This window comes from Strongylocentrotus purpuratus, unplaced genomic scaffold (assembly GCF_000002235.5).
Source record: "Strongylocentrotus purpuratus isolate Spur 01 unplaced genomic scaffold, Spur_5.0 spur5_scaffold_6, whole genome shotgun sequence".
NCBI lineage: Eukaryota > Metazoa > Echinodermata > Echinoidea > Camarodonta > Strongylocentrotidae > Strongylocentrotus > Strongylocentrotus purpuratus.
Window position 1 is genome coordinate 9,334,868 of NW_022145612.1, and position 23,560 is coordinate 9,358,427.

Below are 23,560 nucleotides of genomic sequence, written 5' to 3' on the forward strand. Positions count from 1 at the left end.
ATAGGGCCACGGAGAGAAAAATCACTGCTAGACTTGCTTTAGAACTGCAAAGAAAAGAGAAGTGTTGAAAATAATGCAATAATTAACCTCCTAACCTGGAGAAAATTTCACGACAGATATATAAAATAATAAAGGCAATTTTGACGAATTATGCGAGTCAATCTAGGATTGGCCACATTATCAGTGATCATATCAGTCTATGAAGAAGAACATATATTAGATCCTAGGAAATCGGTGCTGAAGGATAGTTCGTTATTGGCACGAAAGGTCAATTGAATTAAAAGGAAAGTGTTTAAGGAATCAGTATTATCCTCTCTCTCTTTCTTTTGAGAGAGAGAGAGAGAGATGGTCAACGAGTTCTCCATTGTTTGTTTGCACGTTTATCTCCACAGTCCAAAGGTAATGTAGATCAGGCGCGGATCCAGGATTTCTTAGGGGGCGGGGGCAGTGGCGTATCCAGGGGGGTGCAAATTCTTAAATTTTCGAGGACCAAAAAAAAAAAAAAATGTGCTCACTATAGTTTGGAAGTAATTAATCGTGAAATCTTGTGAATACACATCTGCAAGAATCTTCAGCAGTGAAGGAGGCAGATTATTTTGAAGAAGAAGAAGAATAGGGGACCGAGTTTTTCATAGGTGAAGTTTTATTTGGTCGAGTCATACGATACGGACCCGGCGTTTCGGAGTCGAGCTAGAGAGAAAAAGCTTGTTGTGCAAGTGCGTGCAGAAGAAGGAGGAGCTCGAGCTCGGCGGTCGAGAGAGCTGGAAATCGAGAGGACCACCATCACAAAAGGATATCTGGCTAGGCCTGGGCCTGGGCCAAGCTTAGGGCAGTCCGGTCAATTTCAACAAGCTTATTTGCTCATCGAAGACAAAGTAAGTTCTTGAGACTGCTCTTCTTATCATGAATATTGAATGTAGCAAGACGCTGAGCTGGATCTTCACTTGTTTTTGCTAGGCGCGGATTGCTTGGGTTTACTTTAGTTCCTTAGTTTGTTGGCGTTTGAGAGGGCGTCTTGCTCTCTCTTCTAATTCTAGATGTGTGTAAGTATAACTTCATTACTAATACTAGATCTATTGCTTGCTTGGAGATATTTGCATGTAATTAAGCAACCAGGGGACGGTGGTGATGGCTTTAATTCTGCCTCTATGAAGGACTGTCTTGGTAATGAGGAATAAATGCCAAAAAGCCCAAAGCTAGCTAGTAGTAGTAGTACGTGGCACTAGTGCATCCTCCCGGTTACGCACTGCTGTACCACCATGACCACTGAGCTGAGCTATATCGCACCTCCTATCTATGGTCTAAATCGTTGTCATCGTCATCGATGTACAGGATTGAGGTACATGTAGATCTCCTGGTCGTCTTTCAAGATATAGGTCAATTGACAGTTTGCGACTTAAAACTATATGTGGATGATTTTGATATCAATATCATTGGAGCCAGCGCCAGAGGTCTTTAAAAAAAAACTCGTTGTACTTGTAGTCTTTCAATTCAATTTAGTGATGCTAAAGTCCTAAACTTAAAACTTGTGAAAAAATTGTGAGAGTGAACTGTGACTTAATTGTCATATTGACATTGCACTGATTAGCTTTTTGTCTGATATAGCCTTTTACACTTTAATACAGGATGATGATTTATGAAATGTGATTCTGAGATTAATGATATTGATATTAATATCATAATCACCTAGCTCATAAGGTTGGTATGTCTGACCTTCTCCCCCCCCCCCCCCCCCCCCCCCTCTCTCTCTCTCTCTCTTCCAATTAATGTACAATATACATTACATGGTTATCTCACTCTCTCTCTCTTTCCAAAAACCACAAACTCAAACTTGAAATCTATTCAAAATTCAAACAGCAAAAGATAAATGTGCATTTCCAATAATGCTAGATCTATGTTTCTTGGACCACAGGATATCTCTCTATCTGGAGTTGATTTTTAGTCTCAACATTAAGTCACCCCAGTTTTACAATACATTACAGTACATGTACATTAAAATGTAGTTGCCCACTAGACACTATGAACATGACTGACAAAGAAAGCGGACAAAATATACAGTTCCTCAGGTAGACAAAGGAACATCCCTTCACTGCTATTATGTAAAAATGTGTAGAACAGGTGTCACATGCATATTCACCTTTTTACATAATAGCAGTGAAGGGATGTTCCTTTGTCTACCTGAGGAACTGTATATTTTGTCCGCTTTCTTTGTCGTCATGTTCATAGTGAGATCTGGAGTCTATATTTAAGGTGGATGTTGGATTTCTTTAAAAAAACAATTTATATATACATATATTTCCTTTTCTTCAGTTCCATTTGCTGTCTTGAAATCTCCATTTGGAAACCATGATGTTGTCTTTATCAACCCGAGCCACACCCTCCTTGTCACCTTCGCACCATGGAGAAGCCTGCCTTTGGGCTGGAAGCAAACCATCTGCAAAGCTCCAGAAGTATTCCTCATTACAGATGCCAAGATGGCTCTCGCAACACTCCTCAGGGTCGAGGTATACATCTGGCAACACCGTAAGGGGTTACCGACTTGCCCTCTCCTTAGGGCTAATTGCAGGTGGAACCTTCACAGCTTACCGCTACATCACCTCAAACAGAGCTAGGAGAGGCGAGGTAGTCACAGAGCCTTCAGGAATTAAAGGCCTTGTAGCATCATGCCAAGAAGGAGATGGAAAAGTTGAAAAGGATGACAGTGCTTTAGAGTCTTCCAGAAAGTTTGAAACAGCCATCAAGAGATCCAGGGATCTTCTGCAAAGAGCTAAGGTATCCCTGTTCTATGAAATGTTATTATATGCACATTATTGATGATGATATTTGTGACCTACATGTACATGTACTGGCTCATAACCGCCTTTAAGTCACCAGAAAAGAAAAGAAGGAGAGGGAGGAGAAAAAGAAGAAGAAGAGCCTTTGATTCTACCATAAACAGAAAATAAAAATATGTTCTCAAACAATGAAGTGTGGAACAAAGAAGTGCACCTGGATTCAATCTTTGTGCTGCCAAACGAGAGACGAAACCATTCAGCTTCTCGACCCACTTCCTGCTTTTACAAAATTTATCACTCTTTGAAAGAACAAATTAATAGAAGGCTTTTAATCCTAATGAGATCCTGGAGATTGTATCACAAGACCAGTACACTAGTAGTTACATGTAGAAATGAGACCTTTGCACTCAACAGCCAAGGATGAAGTACCCCCCCCCCCCCCCCCTACATACATGTACAACATATTTAACGAGACTCCAATGAAGATGAATGTACATGTACATGTATATTTATGTTGTTTTAGCAAAAATTTGATAATATCATTTTATCATAGTATTCTTTTCTAATCCTTATCCATTTGAATGAAGGATGAAGTTGGTGCACCAGGAATTGTAGCCGCAGTCACTGTTGATGGCAAACTGGTATGGAGTGAAGGTATGTATTTTATATAAAAAGAGAGAAAAAAATAAAACTTGAATTGACTTGAGCTCAGCAATGTAATTGCTTCTTAATGTGATATATTTGAAAAAACATATCCGCTGCAAAGTCAGTGATTTATTATTTGTCTAGAGAAGTTGCTGATGTCTCTACAATATGTATATCTTTTCTAAGCTACTTGGTCAATAAGGATATTAAAAAGGTCACTATGATGCATCCTTATTTTATAGAGTACAACAAACTTGTGAATTCTCATGAGTGACTTGTAGTTACATGTATATTAATAATATTGAGCAGAGGTATAAAGCCATCTAGCATTGTGACAAAAACAATATATTTCAATGAAAAAACTTCTGATGTCTGTGTACACAAAGGTTTTTTCATGAACCATCCCTAATATGAATTCATCATAAAGATCCCAATGCATCATACATATGCGACATATAGTCCAACATGCAGACATTTTCTGATAATGATTGCTAAGTGTCGCTTTTTATTTCAGAGAATTTTAATTTAATTAAGGTCTTGTTTAATGAATCTAATGTGGAGATGATGGGGTGTAGTGGTTTATTCACTTGACTCTCAATCCAAGGGTTGGGGGTTCCATTCTCTTAGTCTGGCACTGGCATCCTTAGGCAAGACATTAATCCACATTTTCCACTCTCCATCCAGTTGTAAATGGTACCTGACAATCACTTGGGTAATAATAATTATTTGCAGGGCCCTCCGGAAGAACAGTGTGTCACGTGAGAGACTTTTTTTTATTTTTTATTATTGCTACGGACACACAAAATAAAGGGAAATAGAGCTTGTTAATTAAAGTTAAATTGTAATGTTTAATTTCCAATCATTTCTCCTGTTTCACAGACTTTGTTTTGGCTTCAATAATAATACAGTATGTAATAAACTTATCTTTAACAAAATAATTCTGGATGGGTAGTTTCCCGTCTGACATCGACGCCGGTCACAGCTCGTGTCGTCCACTTGGCCCTGGCCTCCGCAGACGGTGTCTTTGCTCCACTTGGCCCCGGTAGTCGCTCCGGATTCTTGGCCTCCGCAGACTGAGATACGATGGTGTGTGTCCCGATCCCAGACAAGAGCTAGCCCCCGACGAAAGATATGGAGAACCGGGTGGCAGTTGAGCTAGCCTCTCGTCCCGACGTGGAATTACCCTCAGATATTGACTTTAACTGCCGACTAACATGACGTTTAGTCTATTATAGCTTAGGTGGTTCTCCTCGATTTCAGAAAATCCACCTCTTAATATACCCTACGGTTACTAAGTAAATTCTAAAAACATGACTACAAATATTTGGAGAGGAAATGAACTTACAAAGGAAAATACTTGTATTGAAAAGAGGCTTCCTAAATGTGTGCTAAACAACAGATAAAACATGTACACTGAATTAATGACTTCCCCCAGGCCTATTCATAGGGAACAATACATCTTGGCCTGAAAAGAAAACATCTGACCTTAACATCTTCACCTGACCTTAACAAAGAACACTCCAGACCAGAGAGCGAAACAAATAAATTTCTTTCCTGACAATATCCCCCACCTTAAGATATAATTAGGGGATCTAACTTATATCCACTATAAAAACATTTATTTGAAAAGCTTTCTAAGTATAAGATATAACATACATAACCTACTGGAAACACTAATGATTCAATTATCTTTTTTTTTTACTGTACATGTATGTATAAAAACCAAAGAACTATAAACCACAGCATCCAAAACCGTGTTTAAAGCAAGTTTGACTGTTATGCTGTGAGTTCTGTCTCTCCATGAAAAACATGGCTTACATTTTCTTTTGAATATGATTAGGAAATCACACTCCTGGTATGAAATATGTATCATTATTTCGTTTGATCATTTTCTTTAAAAGTATAAGCATATTAAAAGACAAGAGATTATGAAACAGGCAATATAAATTCAGATTGCTCAATCTATGTTTGCACTCTGAATGTACTTTTGCAGTTATTAAGCAACTTTTCTATATTCACTATAACCAAACTGTCATCTGAAATGCACTATATTGATTCATTTCTTGCATATAACATTCAACCGATAACAACTTTACATGCTTGTCTTGATTATGGTATATGTATTTTTTTTTGTTTGTTATCCATTAATATAACTTCATTGTTTTTTTTTAAAAACAAATTATTTAAGGTGGCGAGAGATCCCTAGGAAAACAAAATAATTATTCTTTATTATTATTATAATTTGTTTCACCTGTGCAGGTATTGGATACGCTGATGTAGAGAACAGGACTGCGTGCAGGCCGAATAGTGCATTCCGCATAGCAAGTATCAGTAAGTCGTTGGCAATGACAGCAGTTGCTAGACTCATGGAAGAAGGAAAGCTGGATCTAGACAAGCCGGTCCAAGAATATGTGCCGTCATTTCCAGAAAAGGAATGGGAAGGAGAAAAGGTACGAACTTCATTCGTTTTTCTTTATCGTCATATTTTCTGTTTCTGTGAAATACATTTGATAATGTTTAGTGTACCGGTATTGGTCTTGCACATTTTCTATTAAATCAAATACTACTCAATGTGGAATGCATATTTTTGATGTTAAGACAGTAGAACAAACTGTGCTACATGTTACTAAACATAACTTTTAAACAGCTTAGGAGGAAATACAATGCACAGGCTTTTTTTTTTTTTTGTATTCAATGGCAGCCTGGGCCAATAGAATTGAGGTAGGCCTACAGTAGAAAGAATATTAATATTTTCTGAATGCCAGAAAATGGAATAAGGATGCCAGCAGTGTAGTTCCTACAAAATATTTCATATCAGGTATATATTCCCACTGCTGATATCCTTTTCCAGACACACGACAATGTATCTAGAGAGATACATGTAGTATTAACTTAACTGATTAACCAATCGTAGGTTTAGTAGAAAATTGTTTGGAATGATATCAGTTTTTGGCAGTGCATGCGACAAATATAAATGATATAATGATTTAACAGCAAAATTATGAGTAGAACCACCATTTTTAACAAGATGGTCATGGTATCAACCTTGTTCTATCAGGTTTCTCTGACCACAAGACATCTTGTGTCTCACATGGGAGGTATCCGTCACTATGATAAGTCGTACATGAAGAAGAAGAAGAAAACAGACGAGAAGGAGGCTGATGAGGACAATCAAAAGGACAACAGTAACAAGCATACTGAAAAGGGAGTGAAGTTGAGACAATGTGTGAATGACACTAATATGACAAAAGATAAGGAGAAGAATGAAGATAACATTACTGTGAAATCAGAGGCCAAGGATGATGAAATTAAGTCAAAGAAGGAATTCAAGACTGTAACTAGTGCTCTGGATTTGTTTAAAGATGACCCCCTCATGCACAAACCAGGTAAGGATCTTCACTTTGCATGTATGTACCCATGACATCAGTCAAATGTTCAAAGTCAATGTTCATCTCGCGTGGAAACTCAGCTATACTGCAAAGCTCAATAATAATGTTGAGTAATTACGTTGTGGACAGATCTTTTCTAGGCATTTGTGAAGTATCCATGCATGCAATTACTTATTGAAAGTCGAGTACTAGATTTTATACTTTTTTTTATTATATGTTAACACATAATCTAAAACTGGCCAATATGCTTGCCAGACAGGGAAACTTGATTTCCCAGTGTTATGAACCATGCTTTCTTCAGTGGATGCTAAAAAAGCAACACATTTGATGTACGTTAAATGATCATGTAAGTGACATCAATAGTTTTTATCATGTAACTCACTGTGTTAATGTAATTATAGGAATCATTTATTTTTGTTTTTAAAGCAAAGAGATTAGATTTTTTAACTGAGTGTCTAGTAATTAAGAACAAAGGGATTGAAGTTCCAATTTATCACATATTTTCTTTAGCAGAATAGTGCAGTGAAGCTATTTGTAGGAGAACCAATTCCTCGACTGCTCATATTGAAACATTTTTTAACATTACAGGATCAAAGTATGTGTACACCACCCATGGCTTCACATTGGTTAGTGCTGTGGTGGAAGGAGCGTCTGGCAAAGACTTTGTGACCTACATGAGGACAATGCTACGTGAAATGGGTCTAACTGAGACCGTTCCTGACAAACACATACCCATCGTATATAACAGGGCAAGGTAAGTTGGATATTGTGAGTGTTGTGCTAAAAAGTAAAAGATGTAACAACAACAAAAAATGTGCACGAGTTAGTCCACAGGAGTTTGCTTTGTTTTTTCAGTTTGTTTTGGGGGACAATGCAAGAAGATAATTTAAGAATCCATCTTGAAATTTACAAATGTCAAATAACTGTTAAGTTGCTTTACACAGTCTGAGAAACAAAAAAAGATAATAACAATAATAAAAACGTTACTTAAAAAGCGCTGATCACCTAAGTCTCTAAGCGCTATAACACACAAAATAGACTGATATACAATTACATCTTAAACAAAAATAAAATGTGAATAAACCTACAAATTACAATACATATGGAATATGATGTGTATATCATTCATGGGTATTCATGATTGTTTATACATTAACTGAGCAGATTTCAAGCCATTAACTAGTGGTTGAATACAATTTATTATTGAATGTTCCTCTGGGCAGCGTCTCACGAAACCGTCATAAGTACAAGTTCACCGACATCCCATTGACACGCGTGTATTAAGTTTAACACGCGTTTCAATGAGATGTCGGTGAACTTGTAGTTATGACGGTTTCGAGAAACGCTGCCCAGGTCTTTCATCAGTAAAAGTGGGCAATTCACATTGACCTATACCCTTTCATATTGGATATTCTTTAAATGTATTTACATGTACAGTTCATTTTAATAGACAATATTCCCCTTTCCATTAGAGAATTAACCTGTCTTGCCACTTCCAAATGATCCCCCAAAACATATACTTCTTCCCTCAGTAATATATGATCTACTTGTTGTTATGAGTTATATGTTAACTTTTCACATTCTGTTTTTATCCCCTCACCGACGAAGTCGGAGGGGATATAGTAACGTTGCCGTCCGTCCTTCCTTCCGTGCACTACTAAATTATCAATATTATTATTATTATTATTGAGACTTTGCATTGTTATTTGTTTATTTTAGAGGCTATCGCTACAACAAGAATGGCAAGCTGGAGAACTGCCCCTATGTTGATCTGTCCTACAAGTGGGCTGGAGGGGGATATCTTTCTACTGTGGAAGACCTGGTTAAGTTTGGCAACATAATGCTCTACAGCTACCAACAACCAGCCAACAACACAGGTGGGAAAGAATTACAGAAATGCTTTTATACATCTAGAATGAATGGCTTTACTGCTTCTCAGAGGCACACAGAAGAAAATGCCCCTTTTTTAATTAGAGTATAAGTTAATGGAATAATGGACAGACGAGAACCAGGATTGCAGTTATAATAATCTGGTAGCAGTCATTCCGAACCTGAAATTTGATATAATTAACTCATGCCTATAAAAATGATGGCCATGGAATTAATTATGATAGCTATGTTTTTACTATATCAGTGACGAAAAAATTGTGTAAAAGTGATGCTGTTCATATTTTCATTTTTATTCTTTGGGTTGTGTATATTAAAGGTTCAAATTTCTGATAAATGATACTGCTGAAGAAAATAAGTTTTGTTGCTAACATTCTATAAATATGTTCTCTTATTTTTATCATTGATAAGTCTGTATATTTTTTTCTTTTGTGAAAGGAAAATGAACCTAAATATTTTATGAAAATGATCTTATACAAACAAATTCCTATGCATTCATAATACTGAAATTTCTCATACTTTATTTGTGATTCAGTCTTATATTTAAGACTTACAGAAAACATTCCGATAAATTCTGTCATTTCAGATCAAACTTGCCTCCCTGGTTTCTTAAAGAAGGACACAGTTAAAACGATCTGGGAGCCTGTTCCCATAGCAAAATCAAGACCCAGCAACGAGTACTGCTACGCCATGGGCTGGAGCGTCTTAGAGAAAGAGCAGAAGCATGCATGCTGCGCACCCACCCGCCATTTTGTCACTCATAGTGGTGGAGCTATGGGCTTCTCTAGCATGCTGATGGTAGCCCCAACCCATGTCTGCTGTGATAGAACTGACAATAGTACAGAGAGCGAAAAGAGAGACGTTTCTGATATTAAGCAAAGTGAAAGTATATCACCAAATTATAGTTCTCATATTCCCAAGGGAGTTGTGGTAGCATTGTACGTGAATCTGCTTGATACTGGATTATCAAAATCAGCTGAAGGTATAGTGGAAGCATTTCAACAATGTGCAAATAGGGGATGAGATGGCAATACATGTAATGATATTCGTGCAATAATAGGAATTGTCTTCTTCACTGCCTTTTACGCCATTTTATTGGAGATGATTTGAGAAGCATCAATGATTTTACGGTTGGTCACATAGGTCCATCCATTAGCACTTGGTACTGTAATATTGCAAGATATGTTGAATGATTAAGCCACATATCATGTGTTGCTAAAGAGAAAAGAGGGGAGAACAAATTATTGAATAATACAGTTATCTGATGTTGCTGGACATTGTTCAATTAACCTACAAATTATAAATATTGACCCTTTTATAACATGTTTACTTATCCTTCAGTACCTTTTGTCCTGTTTTGAGTATGTTTATAAATTGATGTATGTGTTGTAGGACTATAACCCTGATTCCTGTAAACTTTTCCTTTTTCTTGCTAAGACAATTAACACTGTACACCTACATCATGATTAAACGTCAACCCAAGCTTTGTAATAAGTACATTTGTGTGAAAGCAGGGAAAAAGAATGGCAAAAGTTTGAAATCAAATGGACCAATAATAAGAGACTTATGAATGTTTTGAATATGAGATCACCAAAGCTATGTGAATCTCAAATTGGCAGATTGTTTGTCAGTGGATTGTGACATATTTATGGACAACTCTCTTGTTTGTCGTGTACAAAAATACCCATAATTTCTGTTTCTCTGCTAAGTGCCTTTTCCTTTGAGATACTACTCAAAATAATAATTGTGAATAGCATATTATTATAAGTCCTCTAAATAAATCTAGTCATGCATTTTTGAGAAAAAAATATTAATTTTGTTTTTTGGAACAAATGGGAAAGTTGTCTGGCATCACAGTGACACTGTCGAATCAGCCAATTTGCAGAACTTTCTTGCATTTTCTTCTGATTTCGCTCGGAACTTTCACCAGTCTGCTTCCCCCACCCTGCCCTGAGTAATTCGCCTTTAAGGTTGCATTTTTTGTTTGAGGTAGGTACAGGGGAAGTCCTCTCTGACATTTAATAGTTGTTGGTTTTTATATGAGCAGGAAAATGAGAGAAACATACAGATGTTGTGTAAAAACATGTTTGCAATGATTAGTCAAGGGTGCATGTATGATTGCATTTTTTTTTTTTTTAATTCTGTTAGTACAGAGCAAATGGGAGAGGATCTTGCAGTATATTTTTAGAAGTAATATTTGGAAGCTCATATTTTGAGTATAGTATAGCCATATTGTACCCCTAACATACAGAACAAAATATTTTGTGGGTGAGTGGTACACTCTAAGGGGGAAAATTGTCCCAACCTTTTTACCTCCAGGAAGAGATTAGGGACCTGGGCCTGTATTCAATTCAATACTGAAGTACAAAATTTAAGCTTTTTACTTAGTATTTGGCTTATATAATATACTAAGCCAATTATGGTATTCAAATCACACTTTTGTCTAAGTATTTTACCCTAAATCTAAGCCAACTCCATACCAGACTTAAGCCAATTATTTGGAGGCCTTGATTGGCAGGCATATGGTTTTCTTACGCAGTAATATAACATGCGCACAATTATATCATCGCGCATTAATTACGATACATCAATTGCGCATTACTTTTGATTGACCGTGTGACGTCACAATACTTATCAGTAAGTATTTTACTTACATTTTGTCTTGCGGAAGTATAAGTCTAAAATGCGATTTGAATACGAGATAAGTCGATTACTTAACTTAGCCATTTACTTGGTAAATTTCTTACTTATGCTATTAAAGTATTGAATTGAATACTAGCTCAGGAGTAAATCATTGTTATTGTCTAGACAAAATATGATACCTGTAATAGTCTGTTGAATATACCAATGCTGAAATACTAGTACCGTATACTTGCATTATTTTTTAATAACTGTGACATGACATTTTATATAATGTTTATGTTTATGAAAAGAAAGAAGAAGAAAGTGCAATTACTTCAATTCAAAGAAGTGTAATGTACATATTCATGTATCTGCATAAATTATGGTCACTTTTATAATCATTTTGAGGCCAAAATAAAAGGCATGCGTCTCTCATGAAGTGTTGAGCTTCTTTGTTAAGTAAATATTATACACTTAAAATGGAAATGAAGATTTGATTTTTGTGTGTGTGATTCCTTTTATTGTGCAATTTGCTTATTCTGAAAGATAGGACATGGATAATGAATAGAAATTATTTGACTCTGGTAAAAAAGAATAGACTTGACAAACATGAACAGATGAAAGGATTGCTTAAGTTAAAGCCCAAGTCCACTCCAAAAATAACTTACTTTCAATAGAACCAGAAAAATCAGAAAAAACAATCAAAAAAAGTTTGAGCAAAATCGGATGACTAATAAGAAAGTTATGAATTTTTAATGACATGAATTTTTTTAAAATCATTACACAAATTGGCAACTCACTCATGAGTCTGTGACGTATGGTCCTCACTATCCACTAATTATTTTCTTTATATTGATAATATAAATTTCCTATTTTCACCCTAAGAATCTTATTTCTTCACACCAGCATCCAAGTTAGATTGTTAGTAATATGTTTTTGTGTGGATGCACAAATAAAAAGTAATTTTTGTCCAGTTAAATCATGAAAAATTGAATTTTGATAAACTATTTATATAAAAATCAATAATTATGAAATACGATATTCGGAAAATAGTATCAATTCTTCAAAATTCATAAAAGTTTTTGGGAAATGTCATGCACGCAATATGATACAAATCATATAACCTGGGCAAAGGCATGGGGAAATCAAGTTTTGGGGGATAAAAAGGGAAATTAATGGGATTAAACTATATAAAGCAATTGATAAGTTGTGAGGACATGACGTCACAAACTGATAGCCATCTTGGCAATTTGTGTCGTGATTCTCATTGTTCCATAGTTTTACATACTTTTTCAAAAATTCATAACTTTCTTATTAGTTATCCGATTTTGCTCAAACTTTTTTTGATTGGTTTGTCTGATTTTTCTGCTTTTATTGAAAGTAAGTTATTTTTCGAGTGGACTTGTCCTTTAATGTTAGATTTTCATTGTCCTTTGATGTTAGATTTTCATTAATTTTGTTATGAGTGTATTGTAATGAATTGATAAAGTAAAAGTAATTAAAAGTATTCGTGATGTGATGTCAAGAGTTCTCTAATTCATTTAAAGGTACTATGTCCCATTTGCAGGCCAAAAAATGAAAAGGTTCAATTCCAACAACATTTCAAAGATAATACTAATTTAGAACTTCCCTTAAAAAAAAGGGGGGGGGGCTTGAAAATGTTTTTAAGTTGGAAAATGACGACTGTTAGTTGTCAAATCGACTTAAGAGCTATAGAGCCAGTAAGTAATAGTCTGATTTTCAGACAATTGTACCGAATGGTTGTACGTTTTATGCTTCGCACAGATTCAGTCAGTTTAATTTGGGCCATTACAAGAAGTGGGTTATTGATGTAGACAAATGCTCATGTACCCTTTACAGCTCATTTTATGTATGTTATTACCAAAGAAGAAAAAAGCCAGTCAGTCACTCAATAGTGTCTGACAGTGAAGTCTAGCAAGTAAACAGGTTTCCTTGCATAATTGAATATTAGGACACTGCTAACGTTTAAATTCGCAGATAGGACATACATGACATATATATTCATAATTCCTGCAAAGTTCTACAGAATTTGATGTTGGCTGCAAAAGGAACATAATATCTTTAATGCATATTTCTCTAAAGTTTACACTGGGGGAAAATGTTAATTCATGAAATTGTTAAACCATACAAATATTCATTGAAGGATCCCAAATGTTAGGTGATGCATTAATACATATGCTTGTAGGTTTAACATAAAAGTATATTTAAAGATGAGAGGTTATACATGTAATACCTATTTTTTAAAGTCTACTTGAGGCTTCTCAAATATTATCTCAATTCTACTCTTTTCATCAGATGCTGCCTGTTTTAGAACATCAAGCTTGATATAAAATATGATAAAATGATATTTGTATTAATTAACAAAAACAAATTTCAGAAATAAAATTTGATACCGATTTGATAACAATTATTTTTTGTCATGTGCTCATTTTTTTTAATTCCTTTATATATGACAGGGGATTAATTTATGGATTTGATAATTATTATTAATAGAAAAGGGAAGTAGTGGTTTCACAATTACATCTGTTCCTGTGCCAGCAGGTCAATTAAAAGACAATTATTTCAACATTTCAAAAATAATTATCTACTTAATCTTACAGATCTCTTTAAAGTAGAATAGAATGTGGCTATAGCGAGTTAATTGGGACATTAATTGCTCTCTTATAGCTAGTCCATTGTTTTCAAAATTTAAAAAAATATATTATTCAACTATCTTAGAACATCTCTTTAGGTTCGATTAATGTTAGATGTGCAATTCAACATATTGCTATCGTTTTTTAAGCTAGGGGGATCCCAGCATATGGGGCACATCCCCCCCCCCCCACGTAAGTCACCCTGCAGAAATTTTTCAGAGGGTTTTTATATATATATATATATATATATATATATATACAGTGGAGTAATAAGCAAAAAAGATTGGGGGGGGGGCTGGCAGACAAAAAATCTGCATCACCCCACTCTTACATGCAGGCCCCGCTGAACGTTTTTCAAAGTGGGTGGGGGGAGGCTAAAGTATTTACGATCAGGTAGATCGTAGTGTAAATTGGCGTGGGGTCTTGAGGGCTGAGCCCCCTGAAACTCAGGGATTTGAGACATTATATAACGGTCATTGAGCATTCAGGGGCCCGCCTTAGGCCCCCTGGTGGCGTCGAGGGGGCGGATCCCCCGGAAGTTCAGGGGTTTTAGGCATTTAATTACCCATATGAGCATATTTTGATACCTTATTTGTGACACTGGCAGGACACTAATTGGCGTGAGGGTCCAGGGCCGAGCCCCCAGAAGCTCAGGGTTTTTGGGGGGGCATTTTATAACGGTCAGATGAGCATATTTTAATACCTTATTCATGATACTGGCAGGTCACTAATTGGTGTGGGGTCCAGGGGGCTGAGCCCCCTGAAACTCAGGGATTTGAGGCATTTTATAACGGTCATTGAGCATTCAGGGGCCCGTCTTAGGCCCCCTGGTTAGGTCGAGGGGGCGGAGCCCCCGGAAGCTCAGGGGTTTTTGGCATTGAATTACGATCAGATGAACATATTTTGATACCCTGTTTGTGACACTGGCAGGTCCTTAATTGGAGTGGGGTCCAGGGGGCGGATCCCCAAAAGCTCAGGGGTTTTAGGCAATAAATTACTGTCAGATGAATATCCAGGGGCCTGACTTGGGGCCATTGGTTAGGTCCAAGGGCAGAGCCCCCTGGAAGCTCAGGGGTTTTAGGCGTTTTATTACGGTCAGATGAGGAATTTTTTTTTTATACCTTATTTGTGACACTGGCAGGACACTAATTGGCGTGGGGTCCAGTTGAGGAGCCCCAAGAAGTTCGGGGTTTTTAGGCATTAAATTGTCGTTAGATTAGCATCCAGGGGCCCGCCGTAGGGCCCTAGGTGGAATCTAGGGGACAGAGCCACCGGAAGCTCAGGGGATTTAGGCATTTAATCACGGTCAGATGAGCATATTTTGATACCTCATTACTGTTTTGTGACACTGGCAGGTCACTATTCTTTCTTTCTTTCTCTCTTTCTTTCTATTTCTCTTTAGCTAGTACACTTTTTCCAAAAAAGTGGGGGCGAAGCTCGAGGCCCCGGAGCCCGTCGTTCTGCGGGCCCTGCCATGTAGGCCTCTAAATAAGCATATTTCTTGCCTGACTGTTAATTTAGGAATTTTTCCAACAAACGCATAAAAAAAAGTATAATTTACTAAAAAGTGAGGAAAAATCTCGGAAAATTATGTCATTTCAGCAACATTTGTAAATCACCGGCATCGAATTAGAAATGAACCACGTTTGAATTTAATTGTGACAAAGGCAGGTCACTATTCTTTCTTTCTTTATTCAGGAATTTGCCATTTCCCAACAAACGCATAAAAAATGTATTACTAAAGATTGAGGAAAGATCTCGGAAAATTATGTCATTTCATCAACATTTGTAAATCACCGGTATCGAATTAGAAATAAACCACGTTTGAATTTTATTTGGGGAGCATCTGTCCCCCCAAGCCCACTCCCTCCCCCATCAGTACGCCATTGCTCCCCCCCCCCCGATCTATATCTTGTTGGCGGGAAAAATCGCAACTAAACTCCCCTACCTATCTTCTTTCTCTCTTTCTTTCCTTACCTTTCCCTCCCCCTTCCCTTACCCTTCCCTTCCTTCTCTCTCTTTTAGGTTTGCTAGGGGGTGAGGCAAGGGCCTTTCGCCCCCCCCCCCCCGATCGATCGACATGTTGTTGGCGGGATTAATCGCAACTCGGATCTCCCCCTCTTTTCACCCTTTTGTTTTCTTCTTTTTTTTGTTCCCTTTTAGCTCTCCTCTTTCCATTCTTTCTCTTTTTTTTTGGCGGGGGCGGGGGCCGGGGGAGGCGGGGGCCGGAGAGAGGCAAGGGCCTTTTGCCCCCCCCCCCCCCGATCCACAAAGCGAAGAGTCTAGACTGGATCGGAGAGCTCGCTAGTGCTAGTGTGAATTTAAACCGAGGACACAAAGTTTGCTTAACTTTTTCTTGGAACACTTGAATGGTTATGGAACCTGTTTGTGTTTATAATCTTTAAATATTAATGTTATTCTGCATCAAATATAAAATATTGATTTCTACTGTGGTATGTAAAGGCATGAACAAATATACTTTTTTTTTAACCAAGAAGGTGCATCATGGTAATAAATTTTAACAAACACATCAACATTTTACCTAGACATCTCATCACCATAGCCATTGTATTGAAAACCATATATTCAAGATGATCAGGCGCGTACGCAGGGGGGGGGGGGGGGGTTAAACCCCCCCCCTTTGGTATTTTATATGTGTAAACCCCCTAAAAAAAACCTAAAACCCCCCCCCCCCCCCCCCTTGGATTTTTTTTTTTTTTTTTTTTTTTTTTAATTAAAAAAAATTACTCCCATGGCTGACCTAAAAAAGGTGACCTTACTCCCCCCCCAACAAATGTCAATTTTTTCAAATTTCGAGACCCCCCCCCCAAAAAAAAGTGTCCTCTTCCCCCCCCCCCCCCCCCCCCCCCCCCCCCCGGCGCTTATTCAGCGGTCGGAGAAAGAGAAAGAGAGAATAATTTAAAAAGAGAAGAATATAGAGGATGGAGGGAAAATAGAGAGACAGAGAGAGGGAGAGAGAGAGGGAAAAAAAAGAAAGACACAAAAAAAGGAAGAACATGAAACTTAAATTTACACTTACAGATTACATTTCCGATGAGTTGGCTCGACATGTGCCTAAGAAGTCTGCGGACGAAAGTACAACAATACGAAAACAGAAGTTCTATAAAATTGTCTTTAAGAGAGAAAGAGAGGTTATTTCTAAAATGAAATGAAAGGGGCTTTGTGACTTTCAAGGAGGAACTAACAATTTCTATCGCTTGTGACGACTAATTTGAATTTCCATTTTTGTTTTTTAAATTCAAAAACTTCCTGGGGCTCCGCGCGCCCCAAGACTGCCGGCAAAGGCTCTCCCCCTGCACCCCATCCGTAAATATAGATTGATGTGGTTCCCAAGACAATCTTTTGTTGTCAAAAATTGGAGAGAGTGTGAGTTAAAGCTTCTAACAACCACTCCTTTGGACCTTTAATTATTTACACAATTTCTTGCTGTCTGCTGCCTTGAGATCACTGGAGCGAAGAAGGTAACAATGTATAGCATAATCCCTATCCTTTTTATGCAGATGATTCTTCTACCATTCTTGACCAGAAGTGCGTTTCAAACTCAATGATGTGGGCGTCATTCCATTGAATGTTGAGTCCAGTATTAAGGGCGTTTTCTGCTACTTGCTGCCTAATCTGAGGGCTTTTTTGTGCTCTTTAAAGATCTTTTGTTAAAGGTTCTGAAAATGGCGAATTTTCTTGTAGTACCACTAAAAAGTAGCTCCGAAGTGGAGTTTCAAAACTTTCAAAAACCTTTTCAAAACTTTATCAAGAATACTTTCCCTGATTCTGGAGAAGGAGATGACTTTTCCCAACAAGTCAAGGAATTTTCGAAACAAAGGACCAATGCTGTGTGCAGGAAACTGGATAAACATACCAATTCTCTGGATATGCTGGCAAAGTAAGCAATTCTATAACGTTGTCCCATATGCTGCATTTTTTGTAAGTAACCTCTCTCTTGTATCCTTCCTCCGCTCAGGTCGGAGATCGTCGGCACTGTGAGTCTGCCGAAGTTACATAGATCTAAATGGCTTTCTATAGGTCGTTAAGTAGATTTTGACGGGTTGTGTGAAGGTTGCGTATAAAATAAAGCCAGGATAAGTGTATGCAGCTGTGTTTTGGCACTACTGCTGATGTGTCCAGCAGGGAGAAAGAGCACTGACTCCAAGAACAGCGCAGGCGCAGACTCGAAGTATTGAGCAAACTGCTTTGTGTTGAGGTTATCCAGAGACGCCAAGGTAAAAGATCAGCAATGCGTGACATTTTCATTTTTCGGCGCGTGCGAGGGTATAACACACGTATAAGTATGGCGTTTTTTTTAAAATCTAGCGCGCGCGCCGTGCGTGAGAGCCGTTTTCAGACCCTCCAAATGCGTGACGTTACGCCTAATGCGTGACACTTGGTAGCTCTGGTTATCCTTAATACGATTAATAAGGTCTCGATGCACAGATGATAGGGCTGGGCAAGTTGCAACAAGGTGCTCAACATCCTCTCGCTCTGCCCGACACAGACGGCAGCAGTCATCAGTTGCCTTCCCAATCCTGACAAGCCTGACTTGGGTCAGGTAGACTTTGCAGGAGATCTGGGCTCGAATGGTGATAGCTGACCTCAAGCTTGGGTTGGCGATATGCCCAAGATACAGATCCTTGGCCTTAGGTTTAGGTCTTCTGGTCCACAGGGATAAAGAAGTCTTTTCACTGTGCGCCATCTACACGTTCGTAATGGCGTTATCACAGTTTTTCCTTCATAATCATTTTGCCTTCGGCGTAGACTAGAAGGGATGAGATTGATTTAGATGACTCCGGCAGCGAGAGTTTAACACGGCTTGCAAGATTTTCAACATGGATGTCGATTTTGACCCATAATTTCCTTAACTCTTTGTTTGCTTTGTTCGCCGATTTGCACGGACGTAGGCGTGCCAACTTCGCATTTTTGCACAGATGTATACGAGTCAATTAGACATTCATAATACCGCTCGCAGTGTGTAGCCACGCGTTGCGTTTACTATTGTTTACATTGTATACATCGCACACTTTCCGGTAAACTGTTTTTCTTCATAGTGTTACATTCGAAATTACCGTGTATTTAGCGGTTTTCTTTGGATTTTTTTTACTGATGTTACGATGGCACCTGCTGGAAAACGTCAACGTGTGTTTAGTGTAGAGGAGGCTCGAGATCTTGTTACTATGGAAGCATGGAGCATGGACTCTGATTCCGACGAATCGAGCAGTGACGAAGACTCTAGTGATAAAAGTGTTCCCTGAGAGTAGACTGATAGAATAAGAATGAATAAAAATTAATGAAAGAGCTAGAGATGACAGCAAGAAAGAGAGTAGACTGATAGAATAAGAATGAATAAAAAAAATGAAAGAAGGAGATAGAGATGACAGCAAGAAAGAGAGTAGACAGTGATAGAATAAGAATGAATAAAAATAATGAAAGAAAGAGATAGAGATGACAGCAAGAAAGAGAGTAGACTGATAGAATAAGAATGAATAAAAATTAATGAAAGAGCTAGAGATGACAGCAAGAAAGAGAGTAGACAGTGATAGAATAAGAATGAATAAAACTAATGAAAGAAAGATGTATCCTGTCTTGCCGTCATCTTTATATCTTTCTTTTATTATCTTTATTCATTCTTATGCTATCAGTGTTTACTCTCTTTCTTTCCGTCATCTCTATCTTATTATTATTATCATTTTCCTATCTATATGTACCCTATGTCTTGCCGTCATCTGTATATCTTTTTCTTATTATCTTTATTCATTATTATGCTATGAGTGTAATACTCTCTTTCTTGCCGTCATCTCTATCTCATTATTATTATCATTTTCCTATCTATATGTACCCTATGTCTTGCCGTCATCTCTATATCTTTCTCTTATTATCTTTATTCATTCTTATGCTATCAGTGTTTACTCTCTTTCTTTCCGTCATCTCTATCTTATTATTATTATCATTTTCCTATCTATAATTATGTACCCTATGTCTTGCCGTCATCTCTATATCTTTCTCTTATTATCTTTATTCATTCTTATGCTATCAGTGTTTACTCTCTTTCTTGCCGTCATCTCTATCTTATTATTATTATCATTTTCCTATCTATATGTACCCTATGTCTTGCCGTCATCTGTATATCTTTCTCTTATTATCTTTATTCATTCTTATGCTATCAGTGTTTACTCTCTTTCTTGCCGTCATCTCTATCTTATTATTATTATTATTTTCCTATCAATATGTATCCTATGTCTTGCCGTCATCTCTATATATTTCTCTTATTATCTTTATTCATTCTTGTGCTATCAGTGTTTACTCTCTTTCTTTCCGTCATCTCTATCTTTTTATTATTATCATTTTCCTATCTATATGTACCCTATGTCTTGCCGTCATCTCTATATCTTTCTCTTATTATCTTTATTCATTCTTATGCTATCAGTGTTTACTCTCTTTCTTTCCGTCATCTCTATCTTATTATTATTATCATTTTCCTATCTATATGTACCCTATGTCTTGCCGTCATCTCTATATCTTTCTCTTATTATCTTTATTCATTCTTATGCTATCAGTGTTTACTCTCTTTCTTTCCGTCATCTCTATCTCATTATTATTGTTATTTTCGTATCAATATGTATCCTGTCTTGCCGTCATCTTTATCTCTTTCTCTTATAATCTTTATTCACAGTAAAGTCCTTTCATTTCATATCACTATTTCTCTCTCATAATGTCTCTCACGTCCGTTCTCCATATTTTATTCATTGCATACTCCACTCGTCAATCATTTCTGATAATAAGCTCTCTCACAATAAAGTAAATGGAAAACAATGCAATATAGTTTATATTTTAAGATTGATTCATTCTTTCTTTGTATATCTATGGCTGTGATAAATGTACTTGAAATCAATTTTATTGAGGGGTAAAGAAGGTGAGAGAACAGATGCGGTGAACATTCATAATGAGACATTTCAATAAGATGCTGATTATGTCATGTATATCACATATAATATATTATGCCTATACCATTTTTACATGCTCATACCAGTGGGCAAAATCAATAACATTCTCTTATTTCTTATTGACTTATCATGGCACAACAAAGAAAAACATCCCCACGACGTCCCTTTTCATGCCCCGCTAAACCGGACATTGACAATAACCTGGGGTAATAGGGATTTCAATGGGCAGATTAGCCCATTGTCAAGGGTGGCTGAGCGGGGTACTTTCAAGTCTCTCCCTATTGAACTTCTTTTCTTCAACAACCTAAATACTAACCTTCTGAATTGTTAGAATACTTGAGCAAGGTATGTAAAGAAAGGTAAGAAGTCCACCTTTCTAATAGATTCGATTTGAAGATGTCTTATCATTGCTAAATAAGAAATTCTAGAGGGATAAAAAACTGCCGTAAATAAGAAAAATTAAACATTATATAATTATGATTATTATAAAAATGATAATTCAAAATATAACAAATGACGGTTCATCGAAAAGCACGTTTTCCGGTCTACAACTTTGCTGCACAATATTTTTCATCATGATCATCCAGTGAAGAGTTATAGCCTCTTGATTCAGCAGAGTCAATAAAGATTCCCTCGAAATGTGTGACCCTAAAAGAATGTGGCACAGGGGGGTTTTTTAAGTGGCGCATAAAGAGTTAAAAGGGACCATTAAACGGATTATTTCAATCAAGTTAGTAAGTGGAACCGATGTATTATAGCCTAGGCCTAATTTACAATTGGATATACACGAGGTAAAATGACATTTTGGGGGATTTTGGGGGCATAACAATACGACCTGAAATGGCCGTGGCGTTATCAAGGGAATGTGTATAGACGGTTTCCGTCTCTAAAGAGAGAGCCGGCCGACCCTACCCCAATAAGAGGCTAACGAACGAAAGAGACGGAAAATTCGGTCTAGCCATCGATATGCCAGGAATGTCCGCTGATTGTATGATGTTGGTTCAGCACGATGACAGCACTCTTAGTGGGGCTGATCTTGTACCTCCATTCTTGGGTGTACTGGAATATGATGTCAAGCATTTGTTGGAGCTCTGTTGGGTCGTTACTAAGGAGAGCAATATCATCAGCAAATGCTATGACACCTACGTAGAGGTTCCTGATTGTGCAACCTAGATGGCATTCTCTCAGGAGCTTGATGAGGTCATCAATGTCGAGTGTGTAGAGCGTGGGAGATAAAACACCTCATTGCCTCACTCCTTGCAGCACACGAAAAGAGGGTCCTACAGAATGGTCCCAAAACACCTTACTTGAGCAGCTGTTGTAGAATTCTGCAATGGTATGCAGCAGAGCTGGGGACGGGTGTGTTGCTGCTATCTTTGCCAGGAGACCTTCCTGCCAAACCCTGTCAAATGCTTTTTGAGCATCCAGCATGGCAAGGTATAGCGGTTGGTTAGAGAGCTTGTAGATTTCAATGACAAGGTCCAAGGCTTTTCCTGTTAGAGTACAGGATCTTCCCTGCTGGAAACCAAATTGGAGTGGGTCTGGTATTTGGTGCTCTTGTAGGTGCTGGGTGAGTTTAGGTTTGATCAGCAGCTCCAGCAGCTTGCTCAGGACAGGGGTGAGTGTGATGCTTCTATAGTTACCTGGGACAGATGGATCCTTGTCCCCGCCTTTGTGAAGAGGGATCACAAGACCATCCTTAAGGCTAGGAGGAATATGCTTCAAATGAACCATCAAATTCATCAAGACAAGGATGTATTGCGACCAGCGTACAATAGGTGTTCAGGAGAGATGTTGTCAGGTCCACTTGCTTTGCCGGGTTTTAAGGAAGAGATGGCAGTGCACAGCTCCTTTGATGTAAAGAGGTGTTCTAACCCATGGGAGAGTTAACTTTCAGGGTGTGTTGGATTGGGAGCTTGTGCTGCGCTGTAGTCAGTGGGTGTGGAAAGATCTTGGAAATGTTGAGTCCAGCCTTGGATGATATCCAATCCTGAAAAGCAACAACCTCCAAGGTTAAGCTGCTGCACATCTGTTTTTGGTCCTCTGCCTTTCACTAGCGTGTAGAACAGCCTGTCACTGTGTTCATGGACCTCCTCAATCCGTTTCTGCAGGCGGCTTTTGACTACCGCAGCTTGGCACAGAAAGCTTTCTTTAGCTTGGCAGCTAACATCCCTATTTGACTGCTCTTGTCTTCTCCTGTCTCTCTCCAGTTCTTCCACACGTTAAGGTACCTCTGATAGCACTCATCCACCTCTGGATTCCACTCAGCCTTACCCTTGCCTCTGCTTTTTCCTTTTGAGTATGGTAGGCTCATCGAAGTTTCAACGAGAATTAACTGTAAGCTGGTTGTGACTGAGTCTAAGAGATTCTCATCAGGCATTACACTAGCAAGGCTGGCCAGGATTGGTTCGGAGGCTTTCTCAAGAGGTTCAGTGTAGCGCTCTATGATCACCTGCTTGGACACCTCCTTCCACTTGACTCTTGGACGACACAGTGGTTGGCTCAGCATTGTGTGGTTGGTCCTTTCCTGGGCAGCACAGGGAGGTGGGAGATTCCAGGTGACCATGATGGGAAAGTGATCTGATTGATTCAGTGGCTCATTGTAGAGGATCTCAAGGTTGGAGAAGTCATCAGCC

The 23,560-nt window shown here is 38.0% G+C and overlaps 2 protein-coding genes across 2 annotated transcripts in view; both read left to right on the top strand.

Moving 5' to 3' along the window:
* The first annotated feature begins 703 nt into the window (after nucleotides 1–703).
* On the top strand, nucleotides 704–11,807 carry LOC584793 (serine beta-lactamase-like protein LACTB, mitochondrial). The gene is made up of 8 exons (XM_030972172.1): nucleotides 704–875; nucleotides 2,311–2,772; nucleotides 3,362–3,428; nucleotides 5,679–5,869; nucleotides 6,478–6,805; nucleotides 7,397–7,562; nucleotides 8,528–8,685; nucleotides 9,282–11,807. The coding sequence occupies exons 2-8, from the start codon at nucleotides 2,347–2,349 to the stop codon at nucleotides 9,716–9,718; spliced, it is 1,773 nt and encodes a 590-aa protein (XP_030828032.1). The 5' UTR covers nucleotides 704–875; nucleotides 2,311–2,346; the 3' UTR covers nucleotides 9,719–11,807.
* A 5,687-nt stretch (nucleotides 11,808–17,494) lies between these two features.
* LOC584543 (programmed cell death 6-interacting protein) overlaps nucleotides 17,495–23,560 on the top strand; it is a 37,018-nt gene continuing 30,952 nt past the window's right edge. The window contains exon 1 of the mRNA XM_031000302.1: nucleotides 17,495–17,872. Within this exon, the coding sequence (XP_030856162.1) occupies nucleotides 17,658–17,872 (215 nt within the window). The 5' untranslated portion in view covers nucleotides 17,495–17,657. The remainder of the gene's footprint in view (nucleotides 17,873–23,560) is intronic.